This window comes from Scomber japonicus, chromosome 15 (assembly GCF_027409825.1).
Source record: "Scomber japonicus isolate fScoJap1 chromosome 15, fScoJap1.pri, whole genome shotgun sequence".
Taxonomy (NCBI): domain Eukaryota; kingdom Metazoa; phylum Chordata; class Actinopteri; order Scombriformes; family Scombridae; genus Scomber; species Scomber japonicus.
In genome coordinates, this window is record NC_070592.1 from 8,151,661 (window position 1) to 8,177,379 (window position 25,719).

At 38.8% G+C, this 25,719-nt stretch overlaps 2 protein-coding genes and 1 long non-coding RNA gene across 3 annotated transcripts in view; all 3 read right to left on the minus strand.

The window, feature by feature from the left end:
• ndufs5 (NADH:ubiquinone oxidoreductase subunit S5) lies at positions 1-5,502 on the minus strand. Its single transcript, XM_053334393.1, has 3 exons — positions 5,429-5,502; positions 3,352-3,571; positions 1-214 (listed from the first exon to the last, which is right to left on the minus strand). Exons 2-3 carry the CDS (start codon positions 3,565-3,567, stop codon positions 110-112), a joined length of 321 nt encoding a protein of 106 aa, XP_053190368.1. The 5' UTR covers positions 3,568-3,571; positions 5,429-5,502; the 3' UTR covers positions 1-109.
• Positions 5,503-6,653: 1,151 nt separating this feature from the next.
• LOC128374130 (uncharacterized) lies at positions 6,654-7,204 on the minus strand. The gene is made up of 2 exons (XR_008322965.1): positions 7,104-7,204; positions 6,654-7,069 (listed from the first exon to the last, which is right to left on the minus strand). It is a non-coding gene; the product is annotated as an uncharacterized LOC128374130 (long non-coding RNA).
• A 2,923-nt stretch (positions 7,205-10,127) lies between these two features.
• The window catches only part of rnf19b (ring finger protein 19B), a 44,073-nt gene continuing 28,481 nt past the window's right edge, over positions 10,128-25,719 (minus strand). Inside the window, exons 3-10 of the mRNA XM_053334391.1 lie at positions 20,931-21,130; positions 17,881-18,025; positions 17,508-17,670; positions 13,786-13,900; positions 13,019-13,159; positions 12,742-12,931; positions 11,509-11,643; positions 10,128-10,598 (exon numbers count right to left, since the gene is read on the minus strand). Coding sequence (XP_053190366.1) covers positions 10,157-10,598; positions 11,509-11,643; positions 12,742-12,931; positions 13,019-13,159; positions 13,786-13,900; positions 17,508-17,670; positions 17,881-18,025; positions 20,931-21,130 — 1,531 coding nt within the window. The 3' untranslated portion in view covers positions 10,128-10,156. The remainder of the gene's footprint in view (positions 10,599-11,508; positions 11,644-12,741; positions 12,932-13,018; positions 13,160-13,785; positions 13,901-17,507; positions 17,671-17,880; positions 18,026-20,930; positions 21,131-25,719) is intronic.

Here is a 25,719-nt window from a genome sequence, read left to right on the forward strand (position 1 = left end):
GACAGTGAATGATAACATTTATTTTGAAAACTTGTACAGGTGAGGTGGAAATAGTTAATATCTGGTTTAATGTACAGAAGAGCAGAGCTGCGGACAGCGTGGTGTTCCCTCATGGTGAAGTGTCTGTCTTGCCTGAGTGGCAGGCGGGCAGCGTGTAGCTCCCCTCCTTCACCATCTTGTCACGCTGCTTACGGATCTCGTGCAGCCTCTGGTGCTGCAGGGAGGAAGAGGAAGAGGAAGAGGAGGAGGAAGAGGAGGAGGAGGTGAGGGTGAACAGAGGGGAAGAGGAAGGAAAAAAGAGGTGTTAAAGTGACGTGGAAAGAGAAAGTAGAGCTTCTTTAACCTTCGTGTCGTCCTCCTGTCTGTTTTGACTGTTCCTTCCTTCCTTCTCTCTCTCTTTCTTTCTTTCTTTCGTTCGTTCCTTCCTTCCTTCTCTCCCTCCCTCCTCCCTTCCTTCTTTTCCTCCCTTCTTTCCTTTCCTCCCTCCCTTCTTTTCTCTGTCCTTCCTTCCTTCTTTCTTTTCCTCATTTCCTTCCACCTTTCCTTCCTCCTTCCTTCTTTTCCTTCCTACCTCCTCCCTTCCTTCCTTCTTTCCTCCGTCCTTCCACCTTTCCTTCTTTCTTTCCCTCCCTTCCTTCCATCTTTCCTTCCTTCCTTGACTCGAGGACAACAGGAGAAACTGAATATTTAAGTGATGATGTAGTGATAAGAGATTTAAATTAAATCCTTTGCATTTGATTGGACCGCTATGTTTTGTTTTACCGGAAGAAGGCATGATATAAGAATACAAAAAGAAATAGGTTTTTTGTCCTTTTTTGGCATATTTTGTTTAATAGGTGCACAACATGACCAGATATGTGACCTAAAGGGGTTTAAAAGTCATTTTTCATGTTGGCTTAAGAAGGATTTAAGTCAAATGTGCCACGACTCACATTCAGCTCTTTTTTGCTCTTAAAGAACGTCGCTCTCTTTGATTTAACATTCAAGCTTTTTAAACATCTAACATTAAAACTACATTTAAACTTCAGCTGATCTGAATTTCATGACAGACTCTGAATCTATCTCAGCTGACATTCATCCTCACATCAGCAGTTCACTCTGTTTATCCTCTTTGTCATGTCTGAAAGAAGAACGAGACGTGGCTGAGAAGCAGAAAATCGAGGCGTCTGGATCCCGGCGAGGACGTTTCCTGCTGCTGCAGCACATTCACAGCGAGCAGCAGCTGTCAATCACTCCTCTGCTGACACACACACACACACACACACACACACACACACACACACACACACACACACACACACACACACACTGACCACAGTTTCACCCTGACGTTATTTAGAGAATTAGATGTTGGTGCTATTTTATTTTTCTTTCTCCCAGTCTCCCATGTTATTCATTTCTAAGTCTTTTTCCCCCCTGCTTGATACATGCAGCTTCCTCTTCCTCCCTACCATCCATCACACCAAATACTACTAAAAAAAGTCAATTTAAACATTGCTTAAGTTAACAGAAATACAAACTTGTTAGATATTAAAGCAGCACAGAAGAGCCAGAAGCTGTTTGGAGGCAATTACACTCACACAGACAGATAAAAGGAATAAAAGCTGACCTAAATGCTGATACAAAAAAGCTTATGAAGTTTGTACAGAGCTTATGAAGAGTGGAGTTATAGAGTTATAACATTAAAGCACTGCAAGTAAGCTTATTTGATACCGACGGACAGAAAAGTAATCTTTATGGTAAAAAAAAAAGGGGGGGGGGGGAATCTGTGACTTTTTCTGTTTATTTGTGTCAGAAATAAATATACTCTGCTTCAACTGTGTGTAAAAAAAAGTCCTGGAGGGCTGAAAGTTAATTACACCCCCCAAGATTTTACTCTAAATGATTAAAAAAGAGTCTCTCATGGACACATAAATAAAGTCAGAGTAGCGTTACAGCACACAGAGAGGCTGATAACCATTCATCTTTTTATTCTCTCGCTCTGTGGTTTTATCTTCATAGTGTGATTAACTTCACAGGTCAAATCATGAGGAAGCAGATGCAGCCAAGGACAAACAAACCCACCAGTCACAGCGTGTGCACTGTCATCGCCTGCTGCTGCTAAATTATAGTGGTTGAGTTTTGTTCCAGCACGCAAATCAGACTCAATATCTAGATACAAACAAGCAGCGTAAGTGACCTTCGCTGTAATATCTGCCCCCCAGTGTCTCAGACTGTGACTCAGCTCGGCTAAAAATGTCGTACTTACATGATCACAGTCTGTTTATCTGACTCTGTATTTGGGTCAGTTGTGTTTTTCTTTGTGTTCATGTGGTTTAGTCAAATTTAAAAGGAGGTTCAAATGTGGAAAAAAACGTATGAATAACTTGCACATGTTCTTTTTTTGGGGACCCAGAATCAAATTTCTGCTTTTAATCTATTTTGAGAGAATATATTAGAGGATTATGGCAAAAATGTCTAAGTGGTGTAACCATAAAAACTTTGTACCAAATAATTCAACTTGCTTAAAAACACTAAATTGTCAATAAAACACCATATCAACTAGTTTGGCATGATCAGAATACGTACTGCTACCCTCTGGCAGACGTTACAGAGTCCCAGTTAAAAACAAGAAAATATACCTGAACAGATATAAGTTTTCATTCATTCCGTTATCTATTGCTCTGTTAAACTCAGGCCGTTAACGAGGGGCTTCCATTCTGTAATGTGATGCAATGTATGCACCTTATGTCAATTCCCGTATTGTCCAAGACAAATTTCCTTCAGGACTAAATAAAGAAATCTTGAATCTTTAATCTTGAATACAATTGACCTAAATATTAAATTTAATTTGGGGAATCATGTCAATCAGGAAGTAATTATTATTAGTGCACTTAAATAAACTGTAGGTGGATAAAATATTTAATATCTATCATTATTTTGTGGTTACACCATTTGACATTTTCAGGAGCATTCAGTCTTTATTTTGGTTTAAAAAAAAGGTGCAAATCTAACTTAAAATGACATAAAACCAACAACAACAAAAAAAGTACATTTTAACAAACCTGATGCTGCTTTTAAAACTATTTTTAAAGATATTTTTGAATTGCACATCCTGCCAACTCTTATTTATCACAGACTCATTAATAGTTAAGTCCTACAACTGCTTATTTAACAGACTCAGCCTTTCTGTTTTCAGGCACTTCATGAGTTAAAAACCAGAAACTGCACACACAAGTTATTGAGTAAGAATTCTTATTAAAAAATGTTTTCCAAGGTTGAACTTTTGCCACAAACCACATGCAACAACTAAACTAGGTATTCTGACATTTCATTATTTTCTTGGCTGTCTTGTTGAGTCCAAACACTCACCGTCTTCTGCCTGTGCATGCACTCGTAGAAGTCCTCAAACTCCACCTGGCACTCCTTCTTAGCGCGGGTCTGCCCGATGCCGTTGGAGCACTCGATCCACTCCTTCTCAAAGGCGTGGCAGCGTGATGCCCGCTTGTTAGGCTGCGAGCCGCTCTGCAGCAGCATCCAGCGGTCCAAGTCCAGGCCCAGCCGCGACTGCAGGTCTATGAAAGGCATGGTGCTGATGAAGGAGAGACGGGGAAAATGACGGGAAGGAGAAAATTAGCCTAGAAAAAAAACTGGCATTTCATGAGATGATTAAATATTTGTTTTATCCACAGTTATTTTCATTGAATAAATCAGCTGAGTTGACTCGTTATTTACACAAGTAACCTCAGCCAAGGCAGTAGTTCAGTGTCTGCAAAAGCATAAAGTAAAAAAACAACCTCCATAAAGTAAGGTGTAGGCTCAAAATTAGCACCAGATAAATGCTGGTAAAATGGGCAAATAGGTGGTAGATTTGCTTCATTTACCAGCCAAAAAACCCCAAAAAACCCAAAACATTGGTAATCTATTGAGTAGCTGGTAAAGTTTTAACATTCACAAGTAATTTGGCCAATGGACAAAAAAAGTTAATTTTTAACCCTGAATAAGATGTTTTACATGCTTCACTAAGTTAAATTTACACCACACAGAACACAATTTAACACCAGTTTCATGATCATAATGTCCAAAATATTGAAGTATGATGCTAGTAGTAAAGTTTACAGATGTATAATATCACCTGAGGGCCAGCAGTCAGGCACAAAAATATTTTATAGACAACATTACTGTTTACGACTGGCTGAAGAAAATATTCAATATTAAATTTGACTTTTTAATACTTTCTAAGGCTTTTTTTTGTGGAAGAAAATATTTCAATGCCTTTGAAGGTTTTTCAAGACCTGCAGATCTGTGTGCAGCTGAGTAAAGATGAAGACCCTCCTCTGCTTCACATACTGTTCTGGTCTTTAAGGAAATGTGATATTTAGTCTTTTAGGCTCATTTTGGTTTCATAGTCAAACTTAACTGATGAATCCTTCTTGGTATGAACCTCTGCTTACAAAACTGTTATTGTGATTATAGAAAATCCAGCAGAAACCTGCACACATATAGCTGTAAACGATAAATAAAATGAACTACTGATACACAATAACACAGTAAGTTAAGGAACAGGTTCACAATATTTCAAGTTGGTCTTAAAACAACAGTCAGGTAAAAAGCAGATGTAATTATTACTCCTTATTTAATAAGCTTACAATCTGAGGTTAAGAAATATAAACACTAGTCTCTATTTTTGCAACACTTATACTTATTAAAATGAGTGTTAGCCAGTGTTTCCCATCCATACCACATACTAATGTGTCTAATGTGTTCTGGTGGGAGAAATATCACACCCTTTTACTGTTTTCACAAGCAAAATAAAGCCTTCACTAATCTGACAGTGGGTTTAAACAACGTTAAGTCTTTTCTTATGATATCTAACACTTCTTTATACACGTAAATGTTGATTAAAACAGAGAATCAGCTTCTAAATATCATTACATTATGTTTACCTTCACTCAGGATTGGATTTAATGCATCATATCTACTATAACCTTTAATTTCCTTTCAACCAAAGCATTTTAAAACACTGATAGAAATATATAACACCATATGTTAAGCTGTCAGATCCAAAATAACAACATCTTATGTAAGATTTGACTATTTGTATCCTTTATTATTACGTTAAACTAGCTTAAAGATTAGCCTGTTAGCTTCCCGGAGCTAACTAACACTGATCCAGCAGGTTATAGGTTTCTATTAAACAAAACACCTCAATATAAAAGCTATAACTCGTTAGTTTAAGTCAATAAACATCAACAATAACAACATTAGTGGGTTAAATGTGTCCTATGGTCTGATATTTAGCAGCATTTAGCTTCAATGACGACAGCTTTATTTTAACTACCCTGACATATTAACGACATTTAAACCAATACAGCCATTGTATCATATATTAAATAAGTATTAAATGGTGTTAAACTGCATAAACTACCAATAAATAGAGTCTTTTTACCGTGTTTATCAGAAGTCACTTTAACCTTCCTCCGGTCCACACGTTCTGCTTTACGGCTTAGCTAAACACCGCCGTAAAGTGAAAGACGCTGCCGTGAAGAGTTTCTGTAGCCAAGGGGATTTACGACAGCCCGTAGAGGATCAGTCAAATAAAATTAAGATAAAAATCTGTTTTTTTCTAAGTAGATGTATAATATTACATTGTATGTTTTCCATTACGTCTTTTTAAAGCAGATTTTTATTTTCTCTCTCATAGCACATATTATAATATCAGTCTATACCTAGTATTAGTATATACTACTAGGTATAGACTGACATTTAGTTGTTTTAAAAATATTGCATTTAGAGAAATATTCTGTAAATTAAAACTAAGACAAGGATCAGTTTTTTCCCCGAGTAGCAAATAATTGCATTATATTATAATATGTATAATATTATATTGTATGTTTTCCATTATGTCTTCTCTTACCTTGAATTGATTTAGTGCTTGTTTCTCTTGTATTATGTCCTCTGTTTACCTGTGTTTTTTTAATTTTCACGGTCTTTCATGTTTTGATTGCGTGTGATATTTTAATTGCATTTGTTTTTTAATTCTTGCATGTTTTTTATGGTCTTTTTGTATTCTGTGAAGCACTTTGTGAATTGTATCTCTGTGAAAGGTGCTTTACTAAATACATTTCTTCTTCTTCTTCTTCTTCTTCTTCTTCTTCTTCTTCTTCTTCTTCTTCTTCTTCTTCTTCTTCTTCTACATTCATTCTTTTTACTAGGTGTACTTGCATAAAATGTGCACACATGTATGACAGTTCTCAACAAAACATGCTTTAACACATTTTAGCTCAATGTACTGAATTTTTGTAATTAAAAAATACAAATCTGGTTAAAGCATCTCCAATTACTCTGCAGTGGTTTCCAAACTTTCTCTGTCAGTTACTGTAAATTTAATAAAAGTTGCTTTTTCACAACAGATATTTTGACTAATGATGCAATTAAACAGTTAACAATGTGTTTGACAAGATAAATGTTTGTGAAAAAGATACAACTGAAGTTTCCACTACTCTGGATCATTTTACACATTTAAATATATTCTCATGATTTCTTTCGGTGTCAGTTATTGTAACATTTCATCAATGATTTTGGTCACGATACAGTTATAAGTAATTGTTTTTCAGACCATGTTTCATTTGATTTTCTCTCCCGTTATAAGAGACAACAACTCATCACTTTGGTGAAACATTAGATTGTGTTTATTTATTGTTTTTCCCCAAAAGTCCACAAGATGTCTTTCACAGTCCTGCATGTACAACCCCACACAGGGCAGGGCTTTAACAGTGACAGGAAAAAATACACAAACAGTTTAATAACACTTAAATATTGCTATCTATATACTCTAAACCTTTTTTTTGTTTGTTTCAAATAAAGAAATGACCACCTGTGTTCTTAATGGGACATTTCCATAAACACTCATTCGGACTCTTTCAGGAAGTTCGGGTTTCCGCCCGTGGTACATTCGAGTGTTTCCTCACAGGCAGGCAGGCAGAAACATGTGATAAGTGCAGCAGACCAAACAAAGCACTGTCAAGTCATATAAGCAGCTAAATCCATAAAGCTACTTTGAGATGAAGAAGGTTTCCGAGCGGTTTTCCTCGTAGATTAAAGAAAAAACCTTCGTAGGAAACCTTTATTTTTTTCTTTTTAAACTGAAGCACAGAGGTGATACAAAGCTAAGAAACAATTCAGGCTAGTGATTATGATTAAGAAGAGCTTATCGGCATCAAAGATCGAAGTGTTTGGCTCCAAAAAAAATTGTACAACATTTGGAAAAAAAGTGACTTTTAAAAGGCTGATTAGCACGGCATAAATTAATAGAATAAAATATAAAAAAATAGGTTAATTATAGTCCTTGGATCAGAAAATGTATTTTAAAAAAACACCTAGGATTTCCTATAAATTGAAAATACTGAATGATAAACTTGATAAAGCGTTTTCAGAAATGGTTGTAAGATATTTTGGAACCAAACTCTTCTTAAGTTACATCCAACATAAAAGGCCTTCTGGTAGGTGATTTATTTTGGTTGTACCACAGACTTAAACTCACTTACAGTATAGCAACAGATGATGAATAGCAAAAAAAAAAACAACAAACACACAAAAAAAACAAAAAACAAAGATAAATATGATAAAATTCAGATAAAGTGCACAAGTGCTCATTCAAAAAACAAAGTGGGACAAACAAATACATTCATCAGGAGTCCATTCGTCTACTGTAGGAAGCTATTTCTCTCTCTCTCTACACACACACACACACACACACACACACACACACACACACACACACACTGTTCACACAATGTTCAAGTGGGTCAGACGGCCGGGTTAACAACGTCGTCAGAAACTAAAAACCAGTTGGGTGTGTTGTGTTGGTCAGTGAGCGTCTATAAGGCAGGCAGGCAGCCAACTGTTGAACCACAGTCCAAGTCACGTGACACACACCTGAACCACACAGCGAGAGAGTTCTGACAATGACAACGACGACGATAGTAAACTCATTAATTTCCCTTTTTTTTTTTGTTGAAGTATTTTTGAATGACTTGTGTCAGACTCAATTAAAATGAGGTTTTTACACTATTTTCTGGCTTTATATATAAAAAGATGATTATTTAATAGAGAAAACGATTGGTAGATTAATCAATAATGAGTTGTCAGTTTCAGCCCTTTGCACAGATCCCCAAACAAACATTGTTACTGCAACTACAGCACAAAGTTTCTTCTATATGATCAACAGCAAAGAACTACAACCTTTAATCACTTCTGTTGCAAAAAGTATTAAAAACATTTCACAAAAAACATTCCTATCATCTTTCCTTCAGCAAAATGCAGCAAAAAAGTCAGCATTTCAATTTGATGCTGAACATTGTAAACACTGTATATTTTTGTCATTAATTTAAAAGAAATAATCAACTAATTTAACCCTTAAACAGCCAGGAGTGCGAAAATTAGATGTGAAAATTATTCTTTTTTTATTTATTTTGATGTTACTAGTTCTCATTTTCACATAAAAAGTACACATTTCCACAAATAATTTTAAAAATATTTTGTATACTTTGGATTCAATGAGTTGTATCTCCACTACAGGAAACATTGCACCTATTAAGGTATTAAAAAATGTATGTATGTATGTTTATCCTGGTGCACATCACCTGTTTAAGGGTTAAAATTGAGTTGAAATAGAAATAAATAACCAGTCAGAAACTGGGGAAACTTGCCAAACCTGTTAATCTATATTTAAATTATCATTATATTATATAAATGAGGTGCTTTTTTTTCTAGAAGAATGATTTAGTACTTTATTTACATTACTGTAATACTGTATAGTATGTGTGAATATCATGTTAACATAGTTTTGAGTTCATGTATCTGAACTTCACTTTTCTTTTCTTTTTTTTTGATGTGTTGCCTTGAGTGTCTTCTACAGTTAGTTACGGACAGTTCAAGCCACCAGAAGGTAACTGTATCGCTTTCTACATTCATTGTATTCAAGTATGTGTTTGAAATACTTTACATAATAGTCCAAAAACAGTTATTAAGCTATAAAACAGTAGAAAACTGGATTGTTGAGATTAACATACTTTATATAATTTTATCGTTGGATTATCTGTGCGAAGATTTGATTTGATGTTGAATCTCAGTATATTCTTCGTATTGTGTGGTAGGTACTCAACTATTCAAAATGGGCAGAGCATGAAAAATGTGGTGCTCTTACACTATAGACTAGCCTAGAATAGAAAGAAATGGCTTCTCTCAGTGCCTCAGTGCATTTAACCGCTGAGCTCTTTGGCCTCGCCACGTCATTGTCAGAACTCATTCAGTTATTTTTTACGTAATTCGATAAACAGGGACTCTTATTCCGTTTGTCCCTATTTCCAGCCTCCTCTTCCTCCTCCTCTTCCTCCTCCTCTTCCTCCTCCTCTTCTGTGCAGTGAAAGTAAGATTCAAGTGCAGCTTCGTCCTCTTTAAGTAAACTTTTAACTTTCACCAGTGTAACAGAAAAATATCGCTGCCTTTAAAAAAAACAAAAAAAAAACCTTCCACACAAGTCATGGCTCATGCAGACACATGCACACGGCAAATAATACAATTTCAAAGTTGTCTTGACTATAAATAGAGGGGGAAAGAGGAAAAATAAAGCCACGATAGTCGAGTACAAAGTCCACATTCATTCACACATATGTTATAAACGTTCCCTATCAGCACACACAAACCTGTGAGCCCCAACAATCCTCCTCTCCTTGCTGTGCTTGGTGACCTTTCACCTTATTCCATCATTTCCGTTTTTGCAATAATTCTTGTGGAAAATTTTGTACCTCTTGTGTTTTTTTTCTTTTTTTTTTTTTTTTGCTTAAGTAGCCAAGGCATTTTGCACCAAGGAGTAAACAATAAATCATCATCTTATAAATCTCAGAGGTAGAACCCTGACAATTTGCTCGGTGAGGAGATTGACAGGTAGATTGATAAGACAGACAGACAAAAAGTAAACCAACGCTGTCTGTGTTTAAGACGGTGTCTGTGAGTCGCCAAAGCAGCAAACGAGAAATGACAACAGAATTTAAGAACAAAAGAGAAAAGCTGTGAAGTAAGAGAGGATGTCAAATGAAAATGTTGGGGGGTGGGGTGGGGGTGGGAGGGGGGGATTGGTTCGTTGTTTTGTGCAATCCTGAGAGCTGCTGTTCTCTCAGACGTAGAGGATCACGTTGCTGTCTGCGGGACAGTGAAGGCCTTCGGTGGAGGGGTGCAGGGCTCGGCAGGAGGGGAGCTGCTGGCCGGCCGCTGGGTGACAGCTTTTCGGGTGAGGCGAGTCACAGTCGTCTGACGTCAGCTCCGCAATGTCGTCTGACTGTGTGTCCGACATCTCCAGGTCACTACGGATGCTCTCCGGCTGGGCCAGGGTGACGTCTCTCAGCCCCTCTCGGAGCGACGCGCCCGGTGACAGACCCAGCACCGAGCCAGACAACGCTCCGCCTCTTCTGGAGCTGCAGTCCTGAGGCTCCTCTCCTCCGGAGGCGGTCGCCATAGCAGCAGAGCCCGGGGGCGGGGTTAGGTCCTCTTCACTGGTCAGGCAGAGATGGCTGGGTTTGGTCTCGATGTCCACCTGGATCTCCAGGTTGGTGCACTCCCTGCAGAGACAGTAATTAACAACATGATGAGTGTGAAGACGGATCACACAGAGAAGGAGATATTTATGGTTTTAGAGTCCATAAGGCAAGGCCGTTTTATTTATATAGCGCATTTCATACACAATGGCAACTCAATGTGCTTTACATAAAACAAACATTTAACAGTAAGAATTGGAAATTTAAAAAAAACATAAAAACATGCAAAATAAAATAAAAATAAAACCCAATAATAGTAAACACATGGAAACATTAAAACATACACCTTAGGTCTCCCTGTTTTTTGTAATTAGAATTTAGATTTGTTGAAAAACTGGATTTTTTTTAAACTATGGGAGATGTTATTAAAGGATGGATGTGCTTATGTGAATTATAAATGAGATTAGATTATCCACATCAGGTATACTGAGTCTGAAAAGTGTTAAAATTAGGTTGAAATAATAAAGAATTTGCTGCAACCCTAGTGCAAATACAATTATTTACTGCTAACCATCTGCTAAGTAAAGTCATCTAAAGAGGAATCTATACAGTGCAACAGAGGAGACATAAAGTTGTAACACATTTGATCATGATGGCATCAAACTGCACATCACAAACTCTCTCCTGCAGCTTTGTCACATACAAAGCTGCAGGAGAGAGTTGAAGAGAAGAGAGGAAATGACAGAAAAAGAGCCAAACACACCTACAGGAGGTGATGCAATGAGAAAAGTTCAAGTTCAAGATCAAAAAACAGGAAGTAGAGGGAGGTTAACCCTCGTGTCGTCCTCAGGTCAAGGAAGGAAGGAAGGAAGGAAGGAAGGAAGGTAGGAAGGAAGGTAGGAAGGAAGGTAGGAAGGAAGGTAGGAAGGAAGGTAGGAAGGAAGGAAGGAAGGAGTGAGGAGGGAGGGAAGAAAGTAAGGAGGCCTGCTCTCACCTGTCAGGTAGTGTGTAGGAGGAGATGATGGATCCGGCCATTCCTCGGGTGCTGGCACAGTCGCTCCCTGCACCCAGGCTGCCCGTCTCCCTCTGGGCCGACTCTTTGGCCAGCTCCCCTGCCTGCACCTCCAGCCTGGAGCACAACAAGCAAACATGCATATTAATGAGTTTTCAGTGTTAAGTAATGCAAAACTATCAATACTTCTTCTCATGAATCATTTGCACTCCACACAGATCGTGATAGAAGCTCAGCATATTTATTAATAGCATTAATTAAGTATTCATCACCTCTGCAGAGGAAGATCTCACCCAAGTCAGTGAGTTTATATGAGATGTGTCAATTTATTAGCACATTTTCACACAACTGAGAAACAACTGATCTTACATAATTTTTTTTTTTTTGTTTTTTTCTGCAATTATACAACTTATATCATAAGTTTGCTCCGATTTTGGCTGTTCAAGGTGACATGGGTTGGCTTCCTGGTCCTATCAGACGTAAATGTGAGATGATTAGATTATGGAATCGTTTACTCAATATGACAGAGGACAGAGTCAATAAGAAAGTTTTTATTTGGAGTAAATTAAACGGCTCTCCGTGGGCTAAAGAAATATTCACTTTATTTGAAGAGGTTGGATTACAGTATAGGTATAGTAATAATTGAACTTGTTCAATAGCCTCATTTAGTGAGAAACTATTTGCTTTATTTGAGACAAAATGGTTAAATGATATTTTATTAAAGCCCAAATTACGAACATATATTCAAATCAAGCATAATTATGGCCCTGAACCTTATGTTAAAGCAAACTTATCAAGAAATCAAAGGTCCTTAGTGGCTCAGCTGGGAACAGGAATCCTTCCCCTGAACCTTGAAGTCGGTAGATTTAAAAATATGTTGGAAGTTGAAAGGTTATGTGAATTATGTGAACTCAATGAAGTTGAAAATGAATCACATTTTCTTTTATACTGTCCCTTGTATGATGAACTGAGAACTCCAATATTTACTGAAATGTTAAAAACCCAGAAATGTTTTGGTGCTCTGAAGATGGCAGAATGGACTGGCTGTTTAACTATAATGTCTTTAAGTTGACCAAATATGTATCTGATGTCTGGAAAAACCATCATCAACCAAATGAAACATGTGCTTTTAAAAAGAATAATGATGTAATTTTGCTTTATTTAGAGCAGAATTTAAACTTTAAGTGTCCTCAGTTTCTTCTCGTCTTATCTTACCTGCTGTACTTGCTGGTTCGGGTCCCCAAAGCGCCACCTGCCAGAGTATTAAAGTGAGGCGTGTCACCCAGAGCCCCGGGGGCCACAGAGAGCCCCTCGCTGGGGGAGGTGGTGCTCAGACCGCTCACAGCCCCGTCCAGACTGCTCTCACCCAGACTCGGGGACTTGAGGGCTCGCCAAGCGTCCGCCACTGCAGAATGAGACGGAGGATATTGTTTATTGTTGTACATGTGAGTCTATGATTGAAACAGATCCTGGTTCAGTTTGGAGTCCTCACCTGTGATGGGTCCGTCGTCCTCATCGAAGTCAATCCGAACGCCTCGGCCCTTCCCTCTGCTCACACCACAGCCTCCTCCTCGGCACAGAGAGATGGGCACCACACCGTACACGTAGGCCAACATGATGGGAACACCAATGCCTGACGAGGGAAAGAAGAAGAAAAGATCATTATATTAAGCCTTGCATCGTCCTCCCGGGTCAAACTGATCCCATCTCTTTTGACTGTTCCTTCTTTCCTTCCTTCTTCCCTCTATCTTTAATTTTTCCTTCCTTCTTCCCTTCCTCCCCTCTTTCTTTGCTCCCGCCTCCTTCCATCCGTCCTTCTTTCCTTCTTTCCTCCTTTCCTTCCTTCCTCCCTCCCTCCCTCCTTACTCCTTTCTTTCCTTCCTTCCTTCCTTCTCTCCTTACTTCCTTCCTCTTTTCCTCATTAATCCTTTCCTTCCTTCCTTCCTTCCTTCCTTCCTTCCTTCCTTCCTCTTTTCCTCCTTAATCCTTTCCTTCCTTCCTTCTGTCCTTCCTTGACCTGAGGACAACAGGAGGGTTAAGAAGTGAATTTAACTCTTTAACTGGGATTTCTACTTTCTATATAAGATATTATTTGTTTAACTGAAGCTGTTATTCATTGTGCAAAAGCTTAAATCCTGAAAACACGGCACAATTTTCACTTCTAGATTTTGATTAATAAAGTGTGTTCGGTTTGTTTTGGCCCATCAGTGTCAGATATCCACATTGCATAACGGATGCCGGTCCTGTCGAGCCGCTTACCGACGCTGACAGCTGCGATGACGGGGGCCGTGATGATGGACAAGGCCACGCCTCCCGTGATGGCCAGGTTCCTCCTGTGTCGAGATGTCTTCTTCAGCTCATAGTGGGCGTGGATCTGCAGCAGAGGAGAGGGAACGTTAAATCAGTGTATAGACAGGATTACAGAGAAAGATGCATTTGTACCTTTTTGTTGTAAACTTCCAGATCATCTACAGTCTGCTCTGAACCACCAATAAAACATGTCTCATGGGGAATGTTGTTTTAAATAGTCAAGTTTTATCTTGCTTACATTTCTCAGATCTTGTTTAGTTATGTTGGATTTGAATGTTATGGTTAGGGTTAGGGTTTGTAACACTTTATTTTAGTGTACGCTGCCAAGTATGTAAAAGAGATAATGTTAAGGAAACTCCCTGGTTAAATAAAGATTAAAAAAAAGAGGATTTTAAAATTGCTGGATAATATTTTTTATTTATTTATGTGCTGTATCAAAGCCATTTCCACTCTGCCATGAACAAGTCTGAATCCCATTGTATTTTAAGTGAATTTAAAGATATAAAAATAGCAGAATATCCCTTTAAAATAGCAGCCTAGCAGCCTATCTTTACAGTCTGCTCTGAACTTAGTAGAAGATAACCACCATTAAAAAATGTCTCATCATGAGGAATGTAGTTTTAAATAGTTTTATCTTGCTTATATTTCTTTGTGACACTTTACATAATTGTACGCTGCCAAGTATGTAAAAGAGATAATGTTAAGAAAACTCTTTGGTTAAATAAAGGTTAAAAAAAGATCACATTTTCTTTATTTATGTGCTGTATCAAAGCCATTTCCACTCTGCCATGAACCAATCTGAATCCCATTGTATTTTAAGTGAATTTAAAGATATAAAAATAGTAGAATATCCCTTTAAAAAAACAGCCTATGTAATTAGTGTGTATTTGTAGAACATAATTACGGCTTGAGGTTGTTAAAAAAAACAAAAACCCAACTACATCCCTAAAAACAGCACCACTACATGACCTCTGTGTCCTCAATAACCCCTGACGTTGCACGATGGGAATTATGGTAAGTGGTTTCTCAAGAAGTCTCTCTGTGGAAATAAAACCCAAACAATCTGCGGCTTCCATGGAAAACACTTAACACATGTTTCAAAGGAACGACAAGAAACGACTCACTTAGTGAAAGTAAAAAAAGAAAGCTTTCCCTGCTGGGTTTCATTATGAATAATCATTGATCTACATCTCTCACACTGACCTATTATAAACTTATTTTTTAAAGAAGAGAATCTGTATCTCATAGATAGAGGAAGAACTTTTTTTTTGCATCCTTTTTCTCACCGCTAACCACGTTGATTAGCATATTAAAAATGTTTCCTTGTGTACATTTCACAGCAAGTGAACGCGTCTGACTGAGATAACACAAAACACACGCTCAGATTTGGACATAGAGGAAGTGAATACAATATGTGTGTGATGGTGAGGTTACAGCTGATGTAACTTGTTAACCACTTCCACAACAGGCTTCAATTTAAATGTGTAATTCCACTATTGTCCACAAGGGGGTGCTGCAGTATAACAACTCCCACTAAATACCCTTTCACATTAAATTCTCATATAGTGACTTGCAAGACCACACTCAAGACTCAAATGTCATCTTGTCTTTTAACCCTGAATGAAAATTAATCAGCATGAGCAGTTTTGATGCCAACAGTTATATAATATTATCACGTTCCTGTAAATATACAAGCATCAACAAGCAGAAAACAACCGATGACAGACACTCTCGGTCTGTTTTCCAAGAGGGGATTGTATAATACCTCTGAGGAGGATTGCGTTTGGACAGTCAGCTCTTTCAGTGAGAGCAGCTCCCACATGGAGAAGTCTGCCAACACTTATTACAGGCTGTGAAAAATATCTTTCATTTAAAACTCATTTAAAATCACGGTAAAACACAATCAAGACTCTGTAGGCTATTTACATAACCTGAAATCTATGTAATATTCTTCTTTCACTGTATTTTATGTGTTCCCAATGAAATGTGCTTCGTCATATGATAAAGATTTAAATTATTGCACTTCCTGTTTTAATGTATTATATGTGTATTTTGTAGTTGCCCAGTCATTGCAGTTGAAAATTAGCCAAGATAGATAAACCATTACAAAAAAATTGGATAAATGTGCACTGTCCCTTTAATATTAAACTGTATAAGTAGATAAATAATCTAACAACTAAACTAATGAAACAAACACAAGGCAGTTAAATGCAGATTGTTTCCAATAGAAGATAGAAGAGTGATATCTTTGAACAAAGGAGCAGCAGAAAAAGGGAAAAGGCAACAAGAGATGTAATTAATATATAATAATAATTAATTATTAAAATCAATTCATGCCTTTTTTATATTTCAGTTGCTTTAAACTCATTGAATCTAAAGGTTCTCATAGTAAAAATATTGTCTGTTTTGACTGTTCCTTCTTTCCTTCCTTCCTTTCCTTTCCTTCCTTCCTCCCTTCCTTCTCTTTCTTTCCTCTCTTCCTTCCTCCATCCTTTCCTTCCTTCTCCCTTCCTTCCTCCTCCCTCCCTCCCTCCTTTCCTTCCTTCTTCATTCCTCCCTTCCCTCCTTCCTTCTTCCCTCCTTTCCTTCCTTTTTCCTTCCTCCTTCCCCCTTTCCTTCCTTCCCTCCTTCTTCCTTCCTCCCTTCCTTCTTTGACTCGAGGACAACAGGAGGGTTAAGGCCTTAAAAGACTTTTTATACGTTCTGAAGACTCTAACTTAAAGATGCAGTTCTAGGCTCTGCGGTCTGTCTTTAATGGACATCGGGTCAGCGTTACTGCTGATGCAAACAGAAACTGAACTGTGCTGCGCAGAGGAAGTGAAAACATTTTAATTTCTAGGAAACCTCTGACATGTGTTAAGAATGAAGACATCGTACTTTATACAACTTTATAGAGAAGTTGTTTTGTTTTTCTAACCATTGTAAATTCCAGATAATAACCAGCGGAGGATTGTGAAAGAATGACTGCGGCAGCACTTGTAAACTATTTGTGTGTGTTGCCACATCTCTGCGGTTTCCAACTTCTGATTTCGGGAGAAGCCCGGACAAAGATAAATGTCAAGTGAACTGATCACAAAGATTACAAAAAAAAGATTCTTGAAATGTGATACATGTTTATAGAGAAATGCTATCAAGATGGAACGGTTATGAAAACACAGATGTTTCATAAAGCATCTGATCAGTTCTTAAAAAAAACAAACCCATCTCTGTAGAGTTTAGTTTCCCCTTTCCTTTTCACTGTCTAACACATTTATATCAAGTAATTAGTTTGAAAGTGAGTCTTGGTCACATTTTCTGAATATGGCTTAAAGATGTATTTTTATAACCATGAACACACAAATTCAATTCAAGAGAATGAAATCACCAAAACTCAAATCCTGCAGCATACAAGGTGTTGCTTTTTATGCTTAATTTCAAATTTTAACTGGCTCTCTACCATTATCATGGACTTTTAAACACTGTCTATTGCAATTAAATGCTTTTTTAAAAACTTTTTTTATATAAAGTTAAACAAAAAGTACCAAAAACCACAGAAAAAATTAAAAAGTCATATCTTAGAGTGATGCAGTCAGCTTTAACCTTTAACACGATCATTCAATGCTCTTCACTAGAGATTGATATTTCTGCTCTAACAGCTGGAGCTTCTTCTTCTTCTACTACTCTTGTCTCACCTTGCGGCCGACGTAAACAGGGATGCCGATGACCATGGCGGGGACGGCGATGCCTGCGATGAGGGTGATGCCGACCGGAGCTCCGATCAGAGTGCCCAGCTGCCACAAAATCTTCTTCTTCCTGCTCCACGGCTTCTTTCCCCAGAAGGTACAGCCAGATGGACTAATGGAGGGAAACACAGCGGGAGGGTGGAAGAAGAAGAAGAAGAAGAAGAAGGAGAGAGGGACGTAGGGCAGGGAAAAGGGCAATTATGGGAGAAGGGGACACGATGAAAGATGAGATGTGTGGTTAGAATTTGCAAATATGAAAAAAAAATGAAAAGTCAAACACAAAGCTGATAAAAGAAAAAAGTAAAAAGAGAAATCTCCATACCTGAGGTAGTGCAGGTCAGAGATCTCCTTCATGCAGAGCCAGCAGAACTCGCAGCCACAGACGGCGCAGGTCATGTGATTGCAGCTCCCATCGTTCATCTTGATGATGTAGGCACCACAGCGGGGACAGGGCTTGATGTCATCAGCTGAGGACAGAAAGAAGACGGGTTCAAGGCTTAGCAACATCGCTCACATCAAGAGACGAGAACACTTTGTTTTTCTTGGTTCTTGTTTGTTTTTTTTAGTTGCTATAGGAACAGTTTCGCTATAGACTAGTTTTACATGGAGTTAGATGAGAAGATTGATACCACCCATATGTCTGCAGCGGCTGGTTAGCTTAGCTTAGCATAAAGACTGGAAACAGAGGGAAACAGCTAGCATGGCTCACAGTTTCCACAGAAGTTCTAGAGTCTTCATTAGTTGCCCGGCAACCTCAAAGCAATGACAAGACTCGAGGAAGTCACTGCACCCGGACAAGAACTAGTCCTGCATGTAACCCCACTGTAAAATCTTACTTAAGTTTATATATATTAAACAAATAAGATATAACATGTTAATTACTGAGCTTTAGAAGTGCTAGTAGTAGTTAGATGAAGCTAGGCTAGCTGTTTCCAGTTTGTATGCATCCTCTCTCATCTAATTCTTGCAAGAAACTTAAAATGTGCATTTCCTACATAGCCAAATCTCAAAGTGTCTTGTAGCTCATTGTTGTTTTAAAACTCACTTAACTACTGGTTGTATATATGCAATACACATACTTCAACTAAGAGAAAAACTAAATATTTGAGAAAAGATTCAAAAAAAAAAAAAGGTTAGTAAATTAGTTTCAATGTAAGACAAACAAAACTCTCAAATCGTCCACTTTAGTGCTTTCTCTCTCTATTTCTCTTTCTTTTTCTCTGGAAATCAAACGTCATTAGAGTAATGGATTGGGCAATTGTAGCAGTTTGTCCTCTAATGCATTTTAAAGGGAAAAAAGCCAAAAAGCCACAAAAAAAAAGTAAATTTGCATGTTTGTATTCTGGATGCTGGGAACCTTCTCTGCTCTGAGTTTGTGTATGTGTGTGTGTGTGTGTGTGTGTGTGCGTGTGTGACTTATTATCTGTGTATTATTGTTATTGTATGTTTTATTCCGCTGAAAACGACTTCACACACTCTCTCTCTCTCTCTCATCTCTCTCTTTCTTCCTCCTCTGCCCTCCTTTTTCAATTCCTCCTCTCTGTCTCATCTCTCGTCGCCTCCTCTTATCTCTCCATCTCACTTTCACTCTTACTTCTCTCCTCCTCTGTCTCCGTACATCTGTCTGTATCCATTTGACTAAGCAGCCAGTACAAACTGATAGACAGGCAGACGGAGAGAGAAAGAAAGAGAAAGAAAGAGAAAGAAAGAAAGAGAGAAAGCAGTCTGAATTAATATTTTTATGACTCAGTTTTGGCCTTCTGGATTGTTGTCAGTTCTCCCGAATATATTTGGCAGCGAGAGGCAGACTGGAAGTGGTGCATTAAGTAGAGAGAGAGAAAAGATTGAGTGGACACAGGCGGAGGGATTTATTTAATAGATTTTTAATCAAAATGGGATTAAAGACACACACACACACACACCGAGATGTTTGCATGCACAAGCACGGATGTTTGTAGAAATCTTCATGCAGCTGTAATACGCTCTGCTCAAAAGACTGATTTATTCATGTTTCTATCAATTCCTACATTAGTTAATTTAGCTGTGAGTTCATGTGTGTGTTCTGGGACATGTTGTGCATGGTTACATTGTGGTTTCTGGGGTTTATGGTTTCCTGTTAGCTCTGTGTTTCCTCTCTGTGTTTCCGTGCACCTCACTTGCCCCTGCATCTATCCGGTTAACCTCGCTTTGCTCCCCTCAGTCTCTTCCCAGCCAATCAGCTCCCACTCGCGGCCTTGTGTTTCGCCACCTGTTACCCAGTTGTTTCATTAGTTCAGTTTGTATTTAAGTCATAGTTTTCAATTCAGTCTTGTCGGATCTGTTGTTCAATTTGTTCTGCTCTGTTTGATCAGTTCAGCTCAGTTTTGCTTTGCTTTGTCGGCACTCCTGAGTTCTGTTTAGTAAGTAAGTAAATAAGGAGGTTTTCTTCTTTGGGTCCACCTGCTCTGCTACTTGTAACACTTTGTAACACTAATGCATTTTCTAATTGAACCTGGCAGCAGTTTATTTGTCTCTTTCTGTCCGTGTCAAAGAGTACATGGAAAGTTCCTGGCTTAAAATACCACACAGTCACAAGATGGGTTTTTATGATGTGCATTACATAAATACAATCCTGAAACATCTCATCCAAACATCTCTCACAGTGCTTTGCTCATTCTCTGAAGCTCAACTGAGAACCATATGTTGGGTTTTTTTTAGAAACATATCGTGATAAGTTGCACCGCATTGTTCAAAAACAGCAAAAGCGGAACTTATTTGCATGTTGCAAGTGTGATCTGCACCTACAGAGATGCTTTTTAAAGTTACGAGATAACTAAAAAGCACACTGAACATTACATCAGTCAGTAAATATGAATAAATATGTCATTATGAAAATATACCATAATAAAGTTTATACTAAGAAATGTTTTTGTGATATTTTAAACTGCTCTATGACAGGATGCTGGGTGCTGCAGTCGTGAAACTGTCTAGTGATATAAATAGTGCCTCACGCTTAGTTGAATGCTGCACACTTCCCCCAGTGGTGGGAACATCGGGCAGCCGCTACAACAGCCGTGAGACAAGTTTGACTCAGCACTCTTGAGTGAGGAGAGTGACATGTGATCCAGACTGACAGACTAGAGACAGAGAGACGAGGAGGAAGACTTAGATCGGAGGTGTGAAAAAATATTTTCGGGACGGAAATTGTTGGCAGAGAAGATTTGATCTGTTTACGTCTGCACCAAGAAAACACACACTCATATCTGCGCAGTGTGTGTGGGTGCAGGTGTGTGTCTGATTGGGGTAACTTATGATTTAATCACTTCCCAGGGAGCGGTGTGTGTGTGTGTGTGTGCGTGTGTGTGTGTGTGTGTATGGTCTCCTGATACTCACCAGGTCCCTGCTCCTGTGTGTAGCTTGGTGAGTGGTTACTGTGGGTGTGCAGGGATTGCGCTCTCTGCTGGCGGGCCGAGTCGCAGGTCTGGTTGGGGTGCCAGGCCTGCTTGCAGTGGTAGCAGAACTCGGCTCCGCAGCCCTCTCTGCGACACACCAGCCTGGGGCAGCTGGCACAGCCGGAGGCGATGACGGCAAACCTGAGCACATAAAACAGAAGAGACAGTCAGATATGTGTCTTATAGATATAAAAGCTCCAAACATGTTAAAGATTTGTCAGTACTGCTGATCCCACTGAGAATAAAGACCACCACATTGGTCTACATGTTTGAGTCTATTACACAATTTACACAAGGCTTGTGGTGAGCTGGCAGGAAACTGGGGAGAGCCAAACTAAACAAATACACAAGGAACATATAACAAACCAGAGGTTATGATGTTTTTTCTCAAACCAAGCAAGAGCTAAAAGGTAAACGAATATTGGATCTGATGGTGAGGAAGAGGACTTTTCAGCTCCTGTTGAATATGTAAGGAGCATTTTTACTGGATTAAATTGAAATGTCTTCATTGCAATCACCAATTTGCCACATCTGGGCAGAAATACAACATCCTCTATCCTTAAATCCTCAATTCCAGTGAGGAAAAGCTCCCCTAAAAACACCTTTAATAGGGTTATAAATGGAAGAAAGAGAGGCATAATGTCTTCATGTCCTTTGTGATGGATAGACAAGCACAGAACAGGCCACTTAACAAAATTACATAAGCGTAGCATGAAAAAAAAACCCTAGGATGACAAATTGAACTATGATGAACTTTGACAACCTCATTTGCACCATTGACACATTGCAATACTGACATTTAGGAGATCTGATAAGTCACAGAATGAACAGAGCTGTCACATTAGCTGTATCACATCATCTGGATTACATTGACTTTGTACTGCCACAGTACAAAATGTTCCACAAAAGACATGCAGCATGTTTGCAGACAGTCATGAGACAAGAGCTGATGACAAATAAACGCAAAATCATGTGACTCGACACTCTGCAAATACTCCATCCTCATTTTTCGGAATAAGAACATTATAAGATGATATAATATTAAGCTTTACTCCTGTTTTAAAGTCTTGCTGCTCTCTTTTATTGCCTTAGTTATTTAGAAGTACTGTATGTAAGTGCTTATTGCAACATATGAGGCTCACAGAGAGTGAAATATTCAACCTCAAGAGGCTGTATGTTTAAAAATTCAGCAAACAGTTAACTCAACCACTATTTGTAAGAGCTGACGACCTCCAATACGACCAATAATGGGCACATTACGTAGTTGGAAAGCTCTCTGTGGACTGAGAGGAGCGATAATTTGATCAATGCAGGGATCATTTCATAACAGCATTGAGCGAGAAGAGGAAAGAGGCAGGATAAGATCAATCGATATGGATTTCACAAAGTTCAATATTGAGAAAGGAGACATAGAGGAGCATTAGTGACTACAGCTCTGATGGAGTATCCTTAGAAACGAGACACTAAAAAGTCCAGCAAGGGGTCTCTGAGTTAATCCTCCTCTGCATTGACTGACTGCTGTTGTAGAGGGAAAAACTGGATGTGACAATCAAGGATTTTTGTGGCAATAAATCATGAGGAAATAAGAAAAAGAAAAGTTCAACATCTTGCAACATTGAAGAATCCCTCTTGCTTCCTTTTTATTTTGTCTTGGTTTAATTTCCACCAAATTCCAGCGAAATGTGTCATTTTTTGAAGATATCCGCTCAAACCCAAAACTAACTTCCCTGTTGGAGGCAAAAACTGACAAAACCGAAAAGGCCAGTTTGTTAGAGTCTGTTAAATCTAAAAGTAGCATTGTGCATTTAAGTGGAAAAAATGGTAAATATAACAAAAACGTGTCACTTTATAACAATAAGGACAAAGAAGGAAATGAAGAGGGAGAGGGAAGACATAAGCTGAGATATAAGAGGCTGTCAGTCAGCTGAAGAAATCACAATGGAGTCCTGTCATGAAATACTGTCACCAAGCTAAGTGGGAGAAAACATGTCGGAGGAGTGAAAACAAAAGCAGGCATAGATTTTTAGACTTTTTTTTCTATCCTGACAAAAGAAAAGACAAGATGCCAGTGTTCGGCACGTTCTCGTCGAGGGTGTTCTGGTTGTGCTATTAAAAGAAAGAAAGAAAGAAAGGAAAGTGGGACACAATAAAGTGACAAACTTGTAATTGTTTTGGCACGCCTCCAACACGGCAGCCCCAACATGTCCCTCATTACCACTTCTTTCAACACTGTGACAAGCCCGCTCTGAGGACGGGAATAAATTAGCAGATATCAGAGGAGACAAGAGTGTGTTGTCCTCGGGGGCAAGATGAGACAAGAAGAGGCATTCCTGTAGTGTAGAGAGACTTCACCCTTCACCCTTCTCCCGTCTGCAGGGGTATTTAAACATCGCTTTTTGTCCCGAGGCATTCATGAGTAAAAAAGCAGCACTGAGAATCTTTCCTTCACAAAAAAGCCTCAGAGGTCAATTGGTCGTTAAAATTGACTCGATGCTTACATAACTGTATAAACTCTCAGTGTAAGTAAAGGAAACAAAAACAATGAGATGCCAGTTTTGCTTTTTTTTTTTTTTTTTTTTTCCTGCAACATCAGCACTCTGCTTCGAGATCTTCTAAACAATACTGTGTCATATGAGTAGTGCCTTTCACAAGACGTCTGACTGACTTTTTCAACCATTTCCCCTTTTTAAAAAAATTCACACTAACCACCATTTGAAAACCCCATTTCCTCATCTATACTGTAAATGTTCCTGTATATTTTCGGTGAGGTCATACACACACACACACAGACAGACAGTTGCATGCATGTATTGTTCCCTTAAAATCTAGACGGTGATAGAAAATAAAAATTCTAGAGAGAGGAAGGAAAATGACATGTTTGTGCTCCTCTTCTTCTTCTTCTTCTGGTTGGCTAACTCTGGACTTGTTGCGGTACAGAGCACAGGTTGCCACGACAGCTTTTTTCCTAGGAGAGCATCCCACGTCAGCGCTGCTTCACAATTGGTGGATTTTTGAAAGAGGGGGGGGGGGGGGGGGGAGATGGGAGAGAGGGGCGGAGGGGGGGGGGGGGGGGCAATTTGGACTGACATCTCCCACAAACAGGAAGAGACAGAGGCAGGTAAAACAAAAGGGAGGTTTAAGAGGGGCATGTGAGATCATGAACGGGGATGTAAATGCGTAATGCAACAAGATAGAGGCAGGGAAAGCGAGGTAGAGGAGGAGGAGGAGGAGGCGGAGGAGCTTTATGAGTGCTGACATGCTGCGTGTCGAGAGGAAACGTGCACAGACAGTCCTGACAGTGTTCAGCTCCACCGACAGCCACCTGGGAATCCTGCTGAGCCTTTTAAATGCAACGTTACAACACGCTCACTCACACACTCACACACACACACACACACACACACACACACACACACACACACTAATAGCAGGCTGCATTTAACACGGGGGGGAAGAACTGAATGTACGCACAAGGCAAACACGAAAAAACACAAGCTCACATTACATTTCATCCGGGCGACGAGAGAGCTACAAAAACTACAGAACAATGTCACAAACACACACGAACACCGAGTCCAATTAGTACGTATTGATCTGTTTAATTAAGTCCCCGACTCCTGTTACCCCTAGCAACGCTCCCTCTATGCCACATCGATAGTCACCATAGCAACTGACAGCCAGAGGAGACGGCAGAGGGACACTCTTTGTTCTCACTGGATATTCAGGCGTGCTCGCCATACAAGCCGAGACCTCATTGGCTGCACGAGGAGAGGAGAGGAGGGTCAGAGGTGAACGGCTGGAGAAGAGATGTCAGAGAGATTCACTAGATTTTCCTGACAGTTATATCTCTCAGTGGATTTTTTATTTTGTTTGTTATAGTCAAGAAACCTGAAACACTGAACCTGAAACACAGATGAAGTGATTGTGTATTCTGTGTAATGTGTCACTGTTCAGGTTTGGTTATTAATCAGCAGCAGACGTCCAGAAATCAGCCTTTGATATTCTTCTTTCGAGTTGAGCGTTTCTGATGCTTATCAAAGAGATTTTACTTAATTTATCTTTAGGGTTTAGTCATAGTAGCTCAGGATGACAATAACATGTCTCAAACTCTCACTTTCTCTATCTGCTGTGAGCCTTTTCTCATAAACCAGCTGCCTACATGTGGAAACTATGGCTCTGAAAGCAGCGAGAGGGAAACTGTGGGCCGTAAAAACCAAAACAAAGAGCCGAAAGATGCTAAAACACTTTTTTTTTTAAGATAAGGGAAACTACAGAGAGATAAGTTATTTGATCATTTGTCAATACATCAATTTTGAATAGTGTAGCATTATCTGTATCCTATATTTAGGATTTTTATCATCTATGTGAATCAATAGGAGTATGGGAGTCTGTAACATTCAGATAATTTACTGTGAACTTCAAACAACTGTGATTTTTTATCTACACTAATGTAATTATGTAATTTATCCAATAAAATATTACTGTTAGTATTTCTTGTATTACTTGTACTGAAGTAGGCAGCCTTTAACCCTTTACATACTGTTCATATTCTGACTCATAATTAGTCTCAACACCAATTCGCATTTATAAATTTAGTCATTAATAATAAATGTTTGAGTCATCTTATTGAGAAAAAAAAGACATTTACAATCACTTTTTTTTAGTCCAAGAGAAGTGCATGTCTATAAATAAGTATCAGATGCACAAGAAAAGAAAAAAAAGATGCATTT

Bases quoted from the DNA above. Each gene is read 5' to 3' on its own strand.
- ndufs5 (XM_053334393.1), bottom strand. From the start codon at position 3,567: ATGCCTTTCATAGACCTGCAGTCGCGGCTGGGCCTGGACTTGGACCGC. The intron at 215-3,351 runs GTGAGTGTTTGG...TCCTCCCTGCAG, and splicing joins GCATGCACAGGCAGAAGACG to CACCAGAGGCTGCACGAGAT.